The sequence below is a fragment of the Ammospiza nelsoni genome, chromosome 7 (genome assembly GCF_027579445.1).
Source record: "Ammospiza nelsoni isolate bAmmNel1 chromosome 7, bAmmNel1.pri, whole genome shotgun sequence".
Lineage (NCBI taxonomy): Eukaryota > Metazoa > Chordata > Aves > Passeriformes > Passerellidae > Ammospiza > Ammospiza nelsoni.
In genome coordinates, this window is record NC_080639.1 from 21,925,281 (window position 1) to 21,940,173 (window position 14,893).

Consider the following 14,893-nt stretch of genomic DNA (forward strand, 5'->3'; position numbering starts at 1 on the left):
TCTTAAGGAGCAAAATATACCTATGCTCATTTACATGTCATCTATGCTTTTGGTGGTAGAAATGAATAAAATATGAGTAAGGCATGGGTTTTCCCCACCCCGTCTCCAAAACTGCTTGAAGAAAATTAATTCCTTCCATATTAACACTGTCTAAAGCTCAGTTCCATTTGAGGAGCAAATTAATTGCTCCTTACTCAAGTGGGTTGTCTTTTAACAAAATCCCAATAACATGCATAGGATCTTAACTGTTGTAGATAATAAAGCTCTTACTGCTATAAGGTGAGCAGCTGTTAATATCTATCCCATAATATTTTTCTATACTCACAAGATCAAAAAAAAAAAACCAGAGACTTGCCAGGCAAGAGAGATAGTACCACCTCTTTAAATATGTATTTCTGAAATATCCTGGTTATTGTTATTATAAACTGTTCCACTTAGAAGTAATATTTTTAACAAATATTTGTAATTAGCTACTACAATATTTATTATATTATTAGTGTCTATAGATGTTAGTGTACATAGATATTAGTGTTTATTCGATATTATTTATGTTAGTGCTTATAGGTTATTGTTTATTCATTGTTATAGATTATTATTTATATTAGTGTTTATATGTCATTATTAGTATTTATGGATATTCACAATATTGACAGATGTTAATAAAACAATTTAATGTATTCAGAATTTTAAATTGTTTGAAAAGTTGAACCTTAATGAAGTTACAGAAAGTATGGCTATTTTGTCCTTAAAGTTTTCTGAAAATTTTATCTTTCACCAACAGTATACTTCCATAAGACTGTTAAACCCTATCCAACCATAATAGATAGACATTTAATAGAATATGTTCCCTTTTTAACCATGCCTTTATAAGATCTCTTGCCTTTCCAGCAAGTATGAACATGGTGGCATTCTACAACTTGTCACTGTTGATTTGTTGCTTGAATTTCTGTTCTTTTAAAATAAACACTGTAGAATTATTTTTAAAATATTTTTTCTGTATTTGATAGGTCTCATTGGTTAGTTTAATAGCCAATGCTCTGGGCTATTCTGAACTTGGTGCCATTAAATCGCTACGGACATTAAGAGCTTTAAGACCTTTAAGAGCCTTGTCACGATTTGAAGGAATGAGGGTGAGAAAAAATGAATGAGTCTGAACAAATGTATGCATACAAAAATTGATGTATTAATGGTTACACTCATGCTTTCTTCAAAGAACTCCAACATGGGAAGGCATGCAGAAATGTGTGGAAAAAGGCCTTTCAAAATGTCCTTACAAACAAGGCCAATGTACACCTTACATTTGAAAACTAGACCGTGAGCTCATTAAATTTGCCTGCTCACTGCTGCATAGTTGTGTTTTCCCAGTCCCCCGACTGTAAAAATTGCCATTGATTTGTGGACCTAGAAAAATGAAAGGACATGACAAATTTTACAGTAGAGGGTGAGAGGTTTTTTCCTACAGTTTATCTGGGAAATTTTTCACTCAATTTATGTAGCTAACTTCAATTCTATTAATTTGCCAGTAGTTTAGGATGAAACACAATTAGCCAGAAAGCAAAAGAAACCACCAAAACGTGAAAAAGCTGACAAGAGTGGCTTACCAGAAACTAAAGCTTCACTGTGTCTCCGTATCTACCTACCTGGGGAAAGAAATCCCACAGTAAATGCTGTAGTATTAGGGAAAAGTTTTTTGAAAAGACACCTGAAATAAGGATAGATTTAGAAGTATAAAAGGGGAGAGATTGGAAAAAATTTCCTTAGCTAGAGACCTTTTCTTTCATATGAATGTAAATAGCACTAAAATCCACCTGTTGAGGAGATTGTCATTTTCACATTCTGCCAATCTGACAAAAACAAACCAACCGAAAAAAAAACCCTCCTGGAAAAACCCTATTATAAACAATAGCAGACCGTGCTACTTACTGAAAGACTGATACATAAAAAATAAAAAAATTAAAACTTTATTGAGAAATGTCATTTTAACCTTTCACCTCAAAATACCCCAATGCTGCAATACTTATTTATAGTTCAGTCATAGGTCTTCATCTGCCAAATAAATAATGTGGTTCCTGTCTGGGCAAGGCTGCCGATATCCTAGGGGTGGTTACACCTGCCAGCGTGGGGAAGAGTGTCCTGTGCACATCACCATCACCACTGTTTTTCATGATTGGCAATACAAACAACACATCAAGTGTCTATCTAATAAATAAGCAAAACTTCTATTGATGCTAGACTACTTTTGGTCAGCTTAGCGAAGTGAAAAATACTAACTTTTTCAAACCTACACGCAAAAGACTACTGCAGTCTCTACTGATTTGCTAGAAAATTATTGCTTGAATACCTGCAACTTTCTTTTAGCCGAATTACAATAACTTGTCAACTTATTGACAACTATTAGTTGCTGTTCAGCTTATTTCTAGAAGTTCTATACCTTCTTGGTGATGTCTCATGGGTAGCTCCTCACAGCACAGCCAACAAACCACAACTCACCCCTCACCCCGCTAACCCTCCCTTTTACAGCACTCCTCCTTATTGGACACAGCTGTGGCCTATTAAGGACAGGCCTGTTCCTAATCTTTGGTGATTAGTGCAGCTGCAGCTCCTCAGGTGTCTGCACTATTTTCTTACATTCTATCCCTCCACAATAACTAAGATAAAACTTTTGTCCAAGGATTTAATCACGTCTTTTATTGCCCCTTGCCCATACACTGCAGCTCAAGGGAATTAAATGCAACCAATTAAAAAGAAAAAGAAGGATACATGTAAGAGCAACTATGATGAGCCCAGGTAATTTAAAACCAAGACTTATGGCAAATGCTGTTAATAATGATTAAATAAGATATCCCTAATTTTGTTGCATTCTGTCTGGATACTAAAATACACTGATGCCAATATATACATAGCTTTTCTAATACTAAAGTCATTAGTAATGATAGCTTTACATGCAGACATTTTTATTTAGTCTTCCACATCATCATTCTTTGAGCTTTTCATGGTTTTATTTTCTATTTATGTATTTTAATTTATATTGCTGAAATTTAACATTTATTTCTCTCTTTTTCTCTAGAGCACACAAATGCTAAGAATTCATCTTGCTACTAACAGGTTTTCTTTTGCTTTTTGATTTTTTTCAGACTTTTGCATTGTCTTTGTTTCCATCTCATTTTATTTCTTGCTTTTTCCAATCTCATTAGCATTTTATTAAACCTTCATTAAAATTTCTCCCACAAATTTTATTGTAATATTTCAACTGTCCATCCCATAATAATACTGTTCTGAAATTTTTGAAGTATTTTCAAGTATTTTTCATTTTCTTTCTGTAAGCTAAGTGGCTATTTTGTCTAATTTGTACACTAGGTGGTTGTAAATGCCCTTGTAGGAGCAATCCCATCTATCATGAATGTATTGCTGGTATGTCTTATATTCTGGCTAATCTTCAGCATCATGGGAGTAAATCTTTTTGCTGGGAAATTCTATCACTGTGTCAACACCACAACTGGTGAGATGTTTGATATCAGTGATGTCAACAATTATACTCAGTGTGTGGAACTCATAAAAAGCAATCAAAGTGCCCGATGGAAGAATGTGAAAGTAAACTTCGATAATGTAGGAGCTGGATATCTTGCTCTGCTTCAAGTAGTAAGTAAATGTATATATTTTCTTTTTGCTGTTTTTAAAGGTATCTAGGAAAAATAGGCAAGTTAAGACTGTGAAGTAGAGGAACAATTTCTTCATAGCAATAATGTACAGCTCACGGAACTCTATTACATTGTTTCTTGTATTATTTTTTTTAATGATAGTAGAGTAATTTTCCTTTCCAAGACTAGAAAATACAGTGTCAGGATGATGATAATAATAATGTGAAAATAGTAAGTGTAGAAAATAAAAGAATCTCTTTAGGGGTGTACAGTATAGAACTATCATATTCCTTAATGCTTATTAAAGAGTCATTATAGTATACTAAATAAGTATTATGTTACTTCTAAATTTAAATAAGTATTATCCTTGTGAAATACTGGATGTTATTGCGTAGCATATTCATTCCATTAATTACTACTACTTATACAAAATCTGTAAATTGCATTTCTCCTTCAATTACTTATCTTATGCACTGTTCAGAACTGCCTTTATTCTAGGTTCTGAGCATATTTTATGTGTGTCAAATAAATTAAGACCTTAGCTCTTTACAGGTTCCTTGATGAGAATGGAGCTTCTAAAGCTAGGATCTGATTCAAAACACAAGCAAGAAAGCATGTAATTATATTTAGATGATTGTAGAATCACTACTCTGTAAGTCAACCTACAGCGCCACTGAATGAAAAAATATTTACAGCTTTGATATTCAAAGTTATCTAAGAATGATATGCTTGTCCCTTCTATCTCAGAGCAGGTCAGTATTTCTAGCTGACCTTAATTCCAAAATTAACTACCTAGATTAAAACGTTTTGCCTGTAAAGGCAATGTGACTCTTATGTGCTGAGTAGTAGTACTGAATGATTCTCTGGCTTCAGGTATGATGGCCATCATTGCCTCTGAAGATGTGTAAGGAAAACTGCTCCTCTTGAAGCTGTGTATAAATGTCATCTGTGTCATACATCCAGACAGTCTGCTTCACTACTGTGAACCTTTCATTCTTCTTCTTGCTCTTTTTTTAAAATTTTTTTTCTAATTTTTCATAATTTTCCTTTTCAAATATTCCTTCTAACCTTTACTTTCCCCACAGAGGTTAAGGGATCTTTGAGCATGTTTTACGTCACATCTTCATTTGATTGCCTCCATTAACATTATTCCTTCACTCTTCTGTACTTATTGTTCTTATCTAACTCTGAACCTTTCCTAATATTGCTATGCAAAGTGCACCAAATGGCTGGCAATTGCCAGATGAGCCAGAAAGATGTGTGAAGCCTGGCTTGAAGCACACCTTCTTGGTAACTGGCATTGCACTGCAAGATTCAGGAGGATACAAAGGCTTCCAGAGTGCAAGTTTCTGCTGTGGAAACTGGCATTTGTACCAAAGCACCAAAGCCATTTCTGGCAAGCACAGATGGAAATATACTCCTTGGAATGGTTCCTCTCCTGAACCTGCTCAGGAGTGATGCTCTTTGTTCATTTCACAGGCTTTTTAGCTCTTTTTCCTTTATTATGAATAAGCTTGGAAACCCTGGCTAGTGGTTGCACACTCACACTTTCAACCAGCATGTCACACCAGTTTTGGTGTTCCTGAAAAAATGGACGTCCTGCATGCATTAAAATAAACTCCTTGAAGTAATGATGGCAGATCTTTTTACTCTTTACATCTCTTACACAGTTCACTTTTTGGTCTTCTTTAAAACAAATCTCTCAGGAAACAAAGTATATTTTTACTTTGAACAGTCTATTCCTTTTAGCTATGCGGGATTAAAACATTTCTAAAAATACCAGGTCAGTTTAGACACAGAAAAAAACCCATTCAGACCCATGGTGGTTTCTGTCCAGAAGTTATATTAGTGATTCCATCAATTCATGTTGTAAAGTTAATAAAAATGGCAGTGGCCATGAGTGATTCTAGTAGATCCTACCTACATATCTCCAGCATTAACATCTGTCTAAATCTATCATTCTTCATCTGCAAAGTAAACATCTGCAGCTCCAAATATACTGTCAACTTGTTGACATCTTAAGAGCTGGTTTTTAATATTATTTGAACAACTAAAAATAAAAGTGTCAAAAAGCAAGTTTTACTAGAAAATATATTTATGATGCCTGTGTTGTCAAGTATAGTTCAGAAATTTACTTGTGATTTTATTAAAAGTGGAGGTCCAGATAAATAAATAGCTTAGTTATTTTATGTATTAAGTATTTTTATGGGGAAGATAAACAATTTTATTTTATTTCTAGGCTACTTTCAAAGGATGGATGGATATAATGTATGCTGCTGTTGATTCACGAGATGTAAGTGTAAATCTTTCAAAGTCATCTGTTGATTATTTTCTGATAAAGAGTATAAAATTTAAACAGCTACATACACAACAAAGAATTATAACCAGCATCAATAAATATTTTTTTGATTCTCAGAGTTTTTGCTGGAAAGAATCTCACTTCCTTCTGTTTAGCCAAAAAAGCTAAATTAATTGAAGTGGATTTTTTTAAAATTATAAAGTTAGTGTAATAGAACAAATAATAGGTTTTTGACAAATTATTTTGGTAATCATAAGTATTAATTAATTTAAGATTATATTATGCAGTTATTAAATAAGGAATACATTAATCAGGTTTTATAATTTGTAACTGTGCATTTTGTTGTTTCCTTAGGTTGAGTGCCTGTGTTACCTAGATATTTTAGTGCAATTAGATTTTAAGGCTGAAGATCACCTGTTAAGCTTTCTGGGGATTAGTTTTTTATTTTGGCTACAAAACTAATACTCTGTTTAACTTAAACAAATGGTCATGTTAGTGATATCCAGAGTAAAACACTCTGTTTCATTAGCATTTCTACACTCAAGCTTGTTGTGCTCTAGAGGTGCAGATGCTGGGATGTGGCATCCAGATAAACCGAGACAATAACAAAATCTTCCTTCCAAATTTCCTCAATTTAATGCTTTTCACAAAACATATATTCACTAGATATTTCTTGAAAGCAGCTGTTCCTAGCTGGATGTAAGAATGTTCATGCAAGACCAAAAGAGTTACAGGGAGATTTAGCAGTAGTAAAACTTACTGTTTCTGTTCCATGATAATATACTGAACACAATATAAAATATTTAGATTTCTGCTAATAAAATTTTAAGTATGAATGACTGCTCTACATCCCACCTTGCTTATTTCTTCTATATGAGGGACTTTTTATACGTGTACATACAGAAACAAATCTGTGAGCACATTTACTTAAAAGTTATATATGAGCAATAATTCTGTCAGCTTCCACTTCTCCAAATATTGATTGGAATGGACAAGTTGGATCTTTTTAATAAATTAGTGCTCTTTATAATAAATTAGTGCTCCTTTTAATAAATTAGTGGTTTTCATAGCTTTTCTGAGATGGCATATACCTAATTCTAAATTATATGTATTGTTTTTACATCTAATATTCTCATGAGTAATAATTTATTTTTTCTTTGGTAGGTAAAAGATCAACCTAAGTATGAGGACAACTTGTATATGTATCTCTATTTTGTCATCTTTATCATATTTGGATCATTTTTTACCTTGAACCTTTTCATTGGTGTTATTATAGACAACTTCAACCAACAAAAAAAGAAGATAAGTATTTAAAATATTTCCATATTGGTTTGAATTACTAGCTATAAAGAATTAAAAAGTTATTTCTCTAAGGCTAATAAAAATCAAAAGTAATTTCAAGACTTGAAGTGAAGTGTGTCTTAAAAAATAATAAATAATTATCTGTACTAAAATTTGTGGATGTGATTCTGAACTTTGCATTTTTAGCTTTTTGAGAAATGAAAAGTTGGTTCATAATAATTTTCAATTTGAGTGTATAGTTAAAATGAGGATGTGAAAAGTGATCGTGAATTATTGGTTTGATTAGATGCACTATGATCTGGCATGAAATAATTTATTTTTCAATTTACTCTAAAGTATTAAGATAAATTAAGGTATATTCATTATAATTATTCTTACAAACTCTTGATGCTTAATGAAGACAAAATATGGCATTGTGTTGATACAGTGAATAACAGATCTGCAAACTGATTAAACAATAAGTTAAGAGTAAGTCAAATAGACCTCTTATGAATAGGCTTGTAGGTATAAGTAAAAATGTGCACATAAGGGCTTTTTTTTCTAACACTTCTATAAGAATGAGATTAATTCATTAGACACAAATACAATCTATAATTTTTATCAGTAGTAAAGCAAAGATATACAGGGAATAGTGGTTTCTTTCTGCGTATTTTTGACATAAAAGTGTGTTTAAAATAGTTGTATTGATAGTGCATACAGTTCAGTTTTAAAGAACCTTAGAATATAAAAATACAAATAATCACATTTAAAATATTTTGAAACCTCACAGTTTTTAGTTTTAAAATGCCAGGGTCATTCTAAACTTTTGTGTGCTGTGAAAAAGCAGTTTCATATGATTTCTTTTTTTTCAATCACCAATTAAATAACAGCAATACCAGACAGAATCTCTGGTAAAAGAAAACTGTGAACTACAGAAATTTTCCCTTGTGAAAATACTCTTTAGCTTCCTAAACATGTCTGGGGTTACTATCAATTTTGTGATGCTTCAGGCTGTGATGGCCAATTTAGCAGACAGAGATGCTAACATTGTGCTTCCGTCTGACTCAGTGAAGATTCATCAATAAGCACAATTCACCTATACTGGAAGTCAGTCAGACACTTGCACATCTGACTGGCAGCATTTGTGTCTGCAAACAAAGGCTGATTTGAGTTTGTCAAGGTTCCTTCCAGTGGTGTTTTAATTTGCTATGGCATGACATGAATTACTTTTCCTAATTTTACATCAAAGGTGGGGTTTTTTTTGCTGTTAAAACCCATGGATTACATACTAATACACTCTCCTAACACAACTTCTGCCTCAAAGTTATGCCTCTTTTAGTCTTGTCTAGCTGTAATCCTGAAAGTCTATACAGAAGATAGGCCATGCAAGGCACTAGTCATGTTCCTATTCACTAAACATATCCTAATCACCAAGTTATTGAACAGCACCAGTAGAGCAAGAATGCCTTCAGCCATTTCAGCAAAAGTGAGCATGGAAAAATTGGAAAAACTCAACTGCCAAGCTGACAAGGCACCAGTAATGGGTTTTTCCTGTGTGTTAGGAGTGTATATGAGCATCCACCCTATAAACACCTGAAAAAAACCCTTCCTTTTTATATAAATTAAATATAATTTTAATAATATATTACAGGGAGACATACTGTAAATAAATGTTCTATGTGTGGATACTAATTAATTTTGATATTATTTCTTTACTTTGGAGGTCAGGATATATTTATGACAGAAGAACAGAAGAAATATTACAATGCAATGAAAAAATTGGGATCTAAAAAGCCACAGAAACCTATACCGAGGCCAGTGGTACGAGTGATTTGATTTTCACATCCCTTAAATTAAATACTCATTTGGGAATATAGTCTTGTCCACAAGATAAGGTTATAGGTCTGGAATGAAAATATTTTTTCCATTTATTTTCTTGTAAAGGTAGAAATTGTCCCTTTTTGAATCCATCAGATAAGATCATTAATATTTTGTTTAAAAACATACACACTGAAGTATGAACAAAATTATTTAATAATGTTAAATTTAATAATGATAAATTTCAACATTCCCTGCCTAAGTCCTGGAAAACCACAATTGTTTGGATCATTTATTGGTTCTTGTTACCAGGGATAAACTTCATTTTCTGTTTTTTCTCCTCACAGAGAATTTGTAGGAAATGGGAATGCACTGGCCCTTGCTGCTGAAGACAGAAAGGGGCACTGGTAACCTATTGGGAAGGACAGATGCAGAAAATCTTACAGAGAAAAAGAATGTCCTAGGGAGTAAAGCATAGACTAGGATAAATATGTCTCTAAGATAAGACACTACTCTTGTTATTTACTGAACTCCTACGCTGTTTAAAAAAATAAAATACTTGTTGCACCTTATGCACCAAGTGGTTAAAAATAAACTTTCTAAGGAGAGACATATGGCAAAAAACATTGAGCTAAGTACTAAAGAAAAACTAGGATATTACAGTCATGGTGTGTTTGAGACGTGTCTTCAGCAGTCCAATGATCTCACCAAGCACAATTAGTTTAGGAAAGAAAGAGGGTTAGCATTCTAAAACCATCTGAGAATAAAGAGAAGAAAATTAGCTTTTATTCAGCTGGTACTCTTACTGGCTATCAATTTACACCACCCATTCACCCCGATAATATTAACTGTCATTGTTATTACTCTTATTATTGCAGCATTTCCCTTCTTGCCTCTTCAGCCAACATTGGTGAACTTCTTGATTCACTCTAGCAAGATGAGACATAAACCAGCATGTGTTAGGCTTATTGCGTCTATTGTGAATGAGTCTCGCTTTGCTCTCCTAAATCTTGAAGGGTGTTGTTTTCTCATTTGGCATTTTAAAAGAAAATTATTTTCACTGTATAAACTGTATTCCATCTTTGTGTTTCCAGAACAAATTCCAAGGCATGATCTTTGATTTTGTAACCAAACAAGTATTTGACATCAGCATCATGATCCTCATCTGCCTTAACATGGTAACAATGATGGTAGAAACAGATGATCAGAGTAAAGAAATGGAAACAATTTTATCCCGGATTAACCTGGTGTTCATTGTCCTTTTCACTGGAGAATTTGTCCTGAAATTGATTTCACTTCGCCATTACTACTTCACTATAGGCTGGAATATATTTGATTTTGTGGTTGTGATTCTCTCCATAGTAGGTAAGAGCAACTCACTTTCAAGAAAGAATTACTGGAAGTAATAGGAAACATTTGTTTCAAGTATGTTAATGCTGATTGTGGAATTTCCTTTTTCCTATGGCTTACGTATTGATTCAGATCTTCATATTATCTAGCACACAATATATGTAATGTTGCACAAAAGATTTTTATCTCTCCCATTACATTCACTGTCATTTTCCACATCAAAAGACATAATGGAACTGTCTGGCACATTAGAGTGTGTACAAATATAAAGAGGAATGTTTAGTGGTATATGCAAACTAACCACAGATTTACTTTCAATACTAAAACTGAAAATTATGTGAAATGGGTGAGATTTTTTACTTTTGCTAATTAAGATTTGTCAGTTAAAATCTAGTGACTGTCCAAGGTGCAAATGAGTGACAAATCTGAGACAGATTGGGCTGATAAAACATAGATATGTTGAAGAAATCTCTGACTTGCAGAAATTAAGCCAATATCATCCTTCATCAAGAAAGTGCTTATAGGCTCAGCTTCAAGAATTAGCTGTATCTAAGACATAAACATCCCTTTCCCAATAATTTGAAGATCTACTGAAAGCTTACACAGGGACTACCTACTTGCTATAATCAGTCTTTATTTTACTTATTTACCTTCTCTAGGATAACATTTCAACATAAGAAGAGATGCTTTCACCTTATTAACAGCTTTCAATAAAATGTAATAAATTGTATAATTTTTGCTATAGCATAGAATCCCTACACTGATTATATTGGAGATAGCAATAACTAAATATTTCTATAGGTAATTAATTAATTAATTAAAAATTCTATTTTAATTATTCACTGTTTTTTCCCAGGCATGTTTTTGGCTGAGATGATTGAGAAGTACTTTGTATCTCCCACACTATTCAGAGTCATCCGGCTTGCCAGGATCGGTCGAATCCTGCGCCTCATTAAAGGCGCTAAGGGAATCCGCACTCTGCTTTTTGCTTTGATGATGTCTCTCCCTGCCTTGTTCAACATTGGGCTGCTGCTCTTCCTGGTCATGTTCATCTATGCCATATTTGGCATGTCCAACTTTGCCTACGTCAAGAGGGAAGTTGGGATTGATGACATGTTCAACTTTGAAACGTTTGGCAACAGCATGATCTGCCTGTTCCAGATCACCACGTCCGCTGGCTGGGACGGTTTGCTCGCCCCAATTCTCAACAGTGGGGAGCCAGACTGTGACCCCCATAAAGATCATCCAGGGAGCTCTGTGAAAGGTGACTGTGGCAACCCTTCTGTTGGGATTTTCTTCTTTGTCAGCTACATTATCATATCCTTTCTGGTAGTGGTGAACATGTACATTGCTGTGATTTTGGAGAACTTCAGTGTTGCTACTGAAGAAAGCGCTGAACCCTTGAGCGAGGATGACTTTGAGATGTTCTATGAAGTCTGGGAGAAGTTTGACCCCGATGCAACACAATTCATAGAATATAGTAAATTATCAGATTTTGCCGCTTCATTAGATCCACCTCTTCTCATAGCAAAACCCAACAAAGTCCAGCTCATTGCAATGGATCTGCCCATGGTGAGCGGTGACAGAATTCACTGCCTTGACATCTTGTTTGCTTTCACAAAGCGTGTTTTGGGGGAAAGTGGGGAGATGGATGCCCTCAGAATACAGATGGAAGATCGGTTTATGGCAGCCAATCCTTCTAAAGTCTCCTATGAACCAATTACAACCACACTGAAACGAAAGCAGGAGGAGGTGTCTGCTGTCATCATTCAGCGTGCTTACCGACGTCACCTCTTAAGGGTAAAAGTTAAACAGGTGTCTAGTATATATAATAGAAATAAAAACAAAGAAGGAGATGGACACATTATAAAAGAGATAATTATTGATAAACTAAAAGGAAACTCCACCCCAGAAAAAACAGATGAGAGTTCTTCTACAACTTCCCCACCCTCTTATGACAGTGTAACAAAGCCAGACAAAGAAAAATATGAAAAAGATAAAGCAGAAAAGAACTACAAAGGTAAAGACATCAGGGAAAATAAAAAATAATGATCTAAGAATTTTGTTAATGGGACAACTTGTTTACAGTCTTTGCGAATGAATCATCAACTGGACTCCTGCAGGAGATTTATGCCAAACTGACAGTTTTTACACATGTGTGTGTGTGCGTGTGCGCGCGCGTGTGTGCATATATATATACATTATATATATACTTAAGGTCAGTGCCTATAACAAAACAGTGAACCTCCATCATCAGACTGTGACTCTGTTAATCAGGGTAAAAAACTTGACAAGAGGTTTCTGTTTTCACTACAGCTGACACTGCTAAGAATAAGGGAAAAGGTGGCTCCATAGAGAAGATGGAGCCTGAAATGAGTGCAAAAAGATACTTTATTTCCACAACATGTAGAACAGTAATTCTCTTCACTGTTTGTAATGCAACTGCCACATTTGTCATATTTTTACAAAAACTGTATTAGTGTATTTATCATTTTTTAATTCACAGGTTGTTTACTATTACATGTGACTATTTTTGTAATAGGTTTTATGTTGGGGAAAGAGGTATGAGGACCAGGAGTTCTACTCTCAGATTCTCTATAATGTACAGATAGGAGTGATTTGCATAGACATGCTGCACTTGTCAATCATGCATAAATAAAAATATGACATTGCACAAAGCTGAAGATTTTAAGAACTTCCATGTTTCAGGGTTGCTCTTAAATTTGAAGTATTCTAACTACTTGTATGGTTGCATCCAGACTATGTGCATCCAGATTAATGTGCCTGGAGAGTCTCCTCTAATTTACAGGAATCTGCAATGACTTATTTTTATGTGAATGACTAAACATGAATAAGTTCTTGTTTATGTTAAAATATTTACAGTTCAAAAAATATTGTGCAGTTTCTGCACTGGAAAAATAGCTTCACCAAAATATATCTGGGAGTTCTTTTGTTTTGGTTTGGTTTTGGTTGGTTCTTTTTTCCTGGGCTATTCTTTGGTTACTGTCTTCTGTCATTATCTCCAATATCCAGTGAATCCATTAAATACCTTTTCCATGTAAATATTAACAGTATACTGTTGTGCATATTTGAACATAGAATTAAATGGCTTTGCCGCATTGAATTGCATCAGATATGTACCACAGTATGGTTAATTTGCAAGAGCTCAACGGGACATGTTGTATTCTGTGTCATAGATAGGAGAGCATCACTGATGCATGTCAATGCTGTTGCTGCTGTACCTTGCTCCCTCACTGTCCACAGTCTCCACTATAGGAAGCCATGTGTCAGTGATGAAGTGAATCAAGTTGTCCAACCAGACCTCATTCTTTCAAATCATTAAGCAATAGTTTGCAGCTATTTATGAGCTTTTTAAGTTTTGCATTTTAAATTTGAAGTGGCTGCTATGTCGTGTAGAATCAGACTGTACAGGCCATATTGCAAACTGTTAAACCTGTTGACAATGTGGTTAGCATATATAAATAATGTAAAGAAATACCATTTGGCAACAGTTCTGTATATAAGAAGTGTCTTCAAGTTTAGATCACTGTTTCTTATATTTCTTTCCTCATTCACTTGGCTTATTTTCTAACCACAGTAATTCCAAACTGGCATCATCACACTATGGGGAAAAAAAAGTGAGTATTTGTAGACTATCTTGTTTTAATAATATATTTGCATATATTCCAATGTGAAGTAAATTGTGTAAATCTGGAATCCAGCTTGTTTCCAAATAGGTACAGGACATAGCAAGGAAAGCATTAGGGGAATGTGTGAATTTCTAAGCACTATTTGCATCAGAAATTCCAAGATAGTCTCATAGTTGATTAAATCCTTGCTGTCTTGCAGTGTCTGTTTACATAGTCTACTCTTATTCTTTTTTGAATCACAATTCACTAGACTTGTACAAATAAAATATTTCCCAAGAAAAAAAAGGCACATTTGTATAATCGAGGACATCAGGACATTTTGTGTTTCATACACAAGCTAACATTAAATGTAGAATCTTTCTTTTACAAATGCTTTTGACTTGTAATGTGTTGGTGAAATGCATGCAAGAAATTGTTATTATCATAAACAACGCAAACAATATTACATATAAGCCAAAAAAATAAAGATTTCTTTTTTTAAAATTATGTTTATTTTGCTTTGTCTCTGACCTTCAGTTGTTTAAAGCAAGATAAAAACTGACTTTGGTGCAAATAAGAATTACTTTCTTTTTCTCTAAAACTAAATACCTTATTCTTCATATTTCAACTTCTATGTAAAATACTTACAAAAAAATATCTGAGAACTTTGATCAAACTGCATTTCTTTTTACTTCTTTGTTATCAGCATATTGTCTTGGAATAAAACAGGGTACCTACACAGTTCAAACCCCAAAATGTCTCTTAGCCCTCAAAAGCCCTCCTCAGCCATAAAGGCACTCCTCACTACTGCTACCAAAGCTGCCCATGTTTTATGAGTCCTAAATATGCAAATAAACTTTCCAATGAAGTTTTTTTGT

At 33.9% G+C, this 14,893-nt stretch overlaps 1 protein-coding gene across 4 annotated transcripts in view; it reads left to right on the forward strand.

Moving 5' to 3' along the window:
* Nucleotides 1-14,522, forward strand: part of LOC132075781 (sodium channel protein type 2 subunit alpha-like) — a 67,413-nt gene extending 52,891 nt beyond the window's left edge. For all 4 annotated transcript variants that reach the window (XM_059476475.1, XM_059476477.1, XM_059476474.1 and 1 more), the window contains exons 22-28: nt 1,008-1,130; nt 3,358-3,639; nt 5,878-5,931; nt 7,102-7,239; nt 8,935-9,039; nt 10,131-10,401; nt 11,243-14,522. In XM_059476475.1, the coding sequence (XP_059332458.1) occupies nt 1,008-1,130; nt 3,358-3,639; nt 5,878-5,931; nt 7,102-7,239; nt 8,935-9,039; nt 10,131-10,401; nt 11,243-12,435 (2,166 nt within the window). In that variant the 3' untranslated portion in view covers nt 12,436-14,522. The remainder of the gene's footprint in view (nt 1-1,007; nt 1,131-3,357; nt 3,640-5,877; nt 5,932-7,101; nt 7,240-8,934; nt 9,040-10,130; nt 10,402-11,242) is intronic.
* Nucleotides 14,523-14,893: the final 371 nt, after the last annotated feature.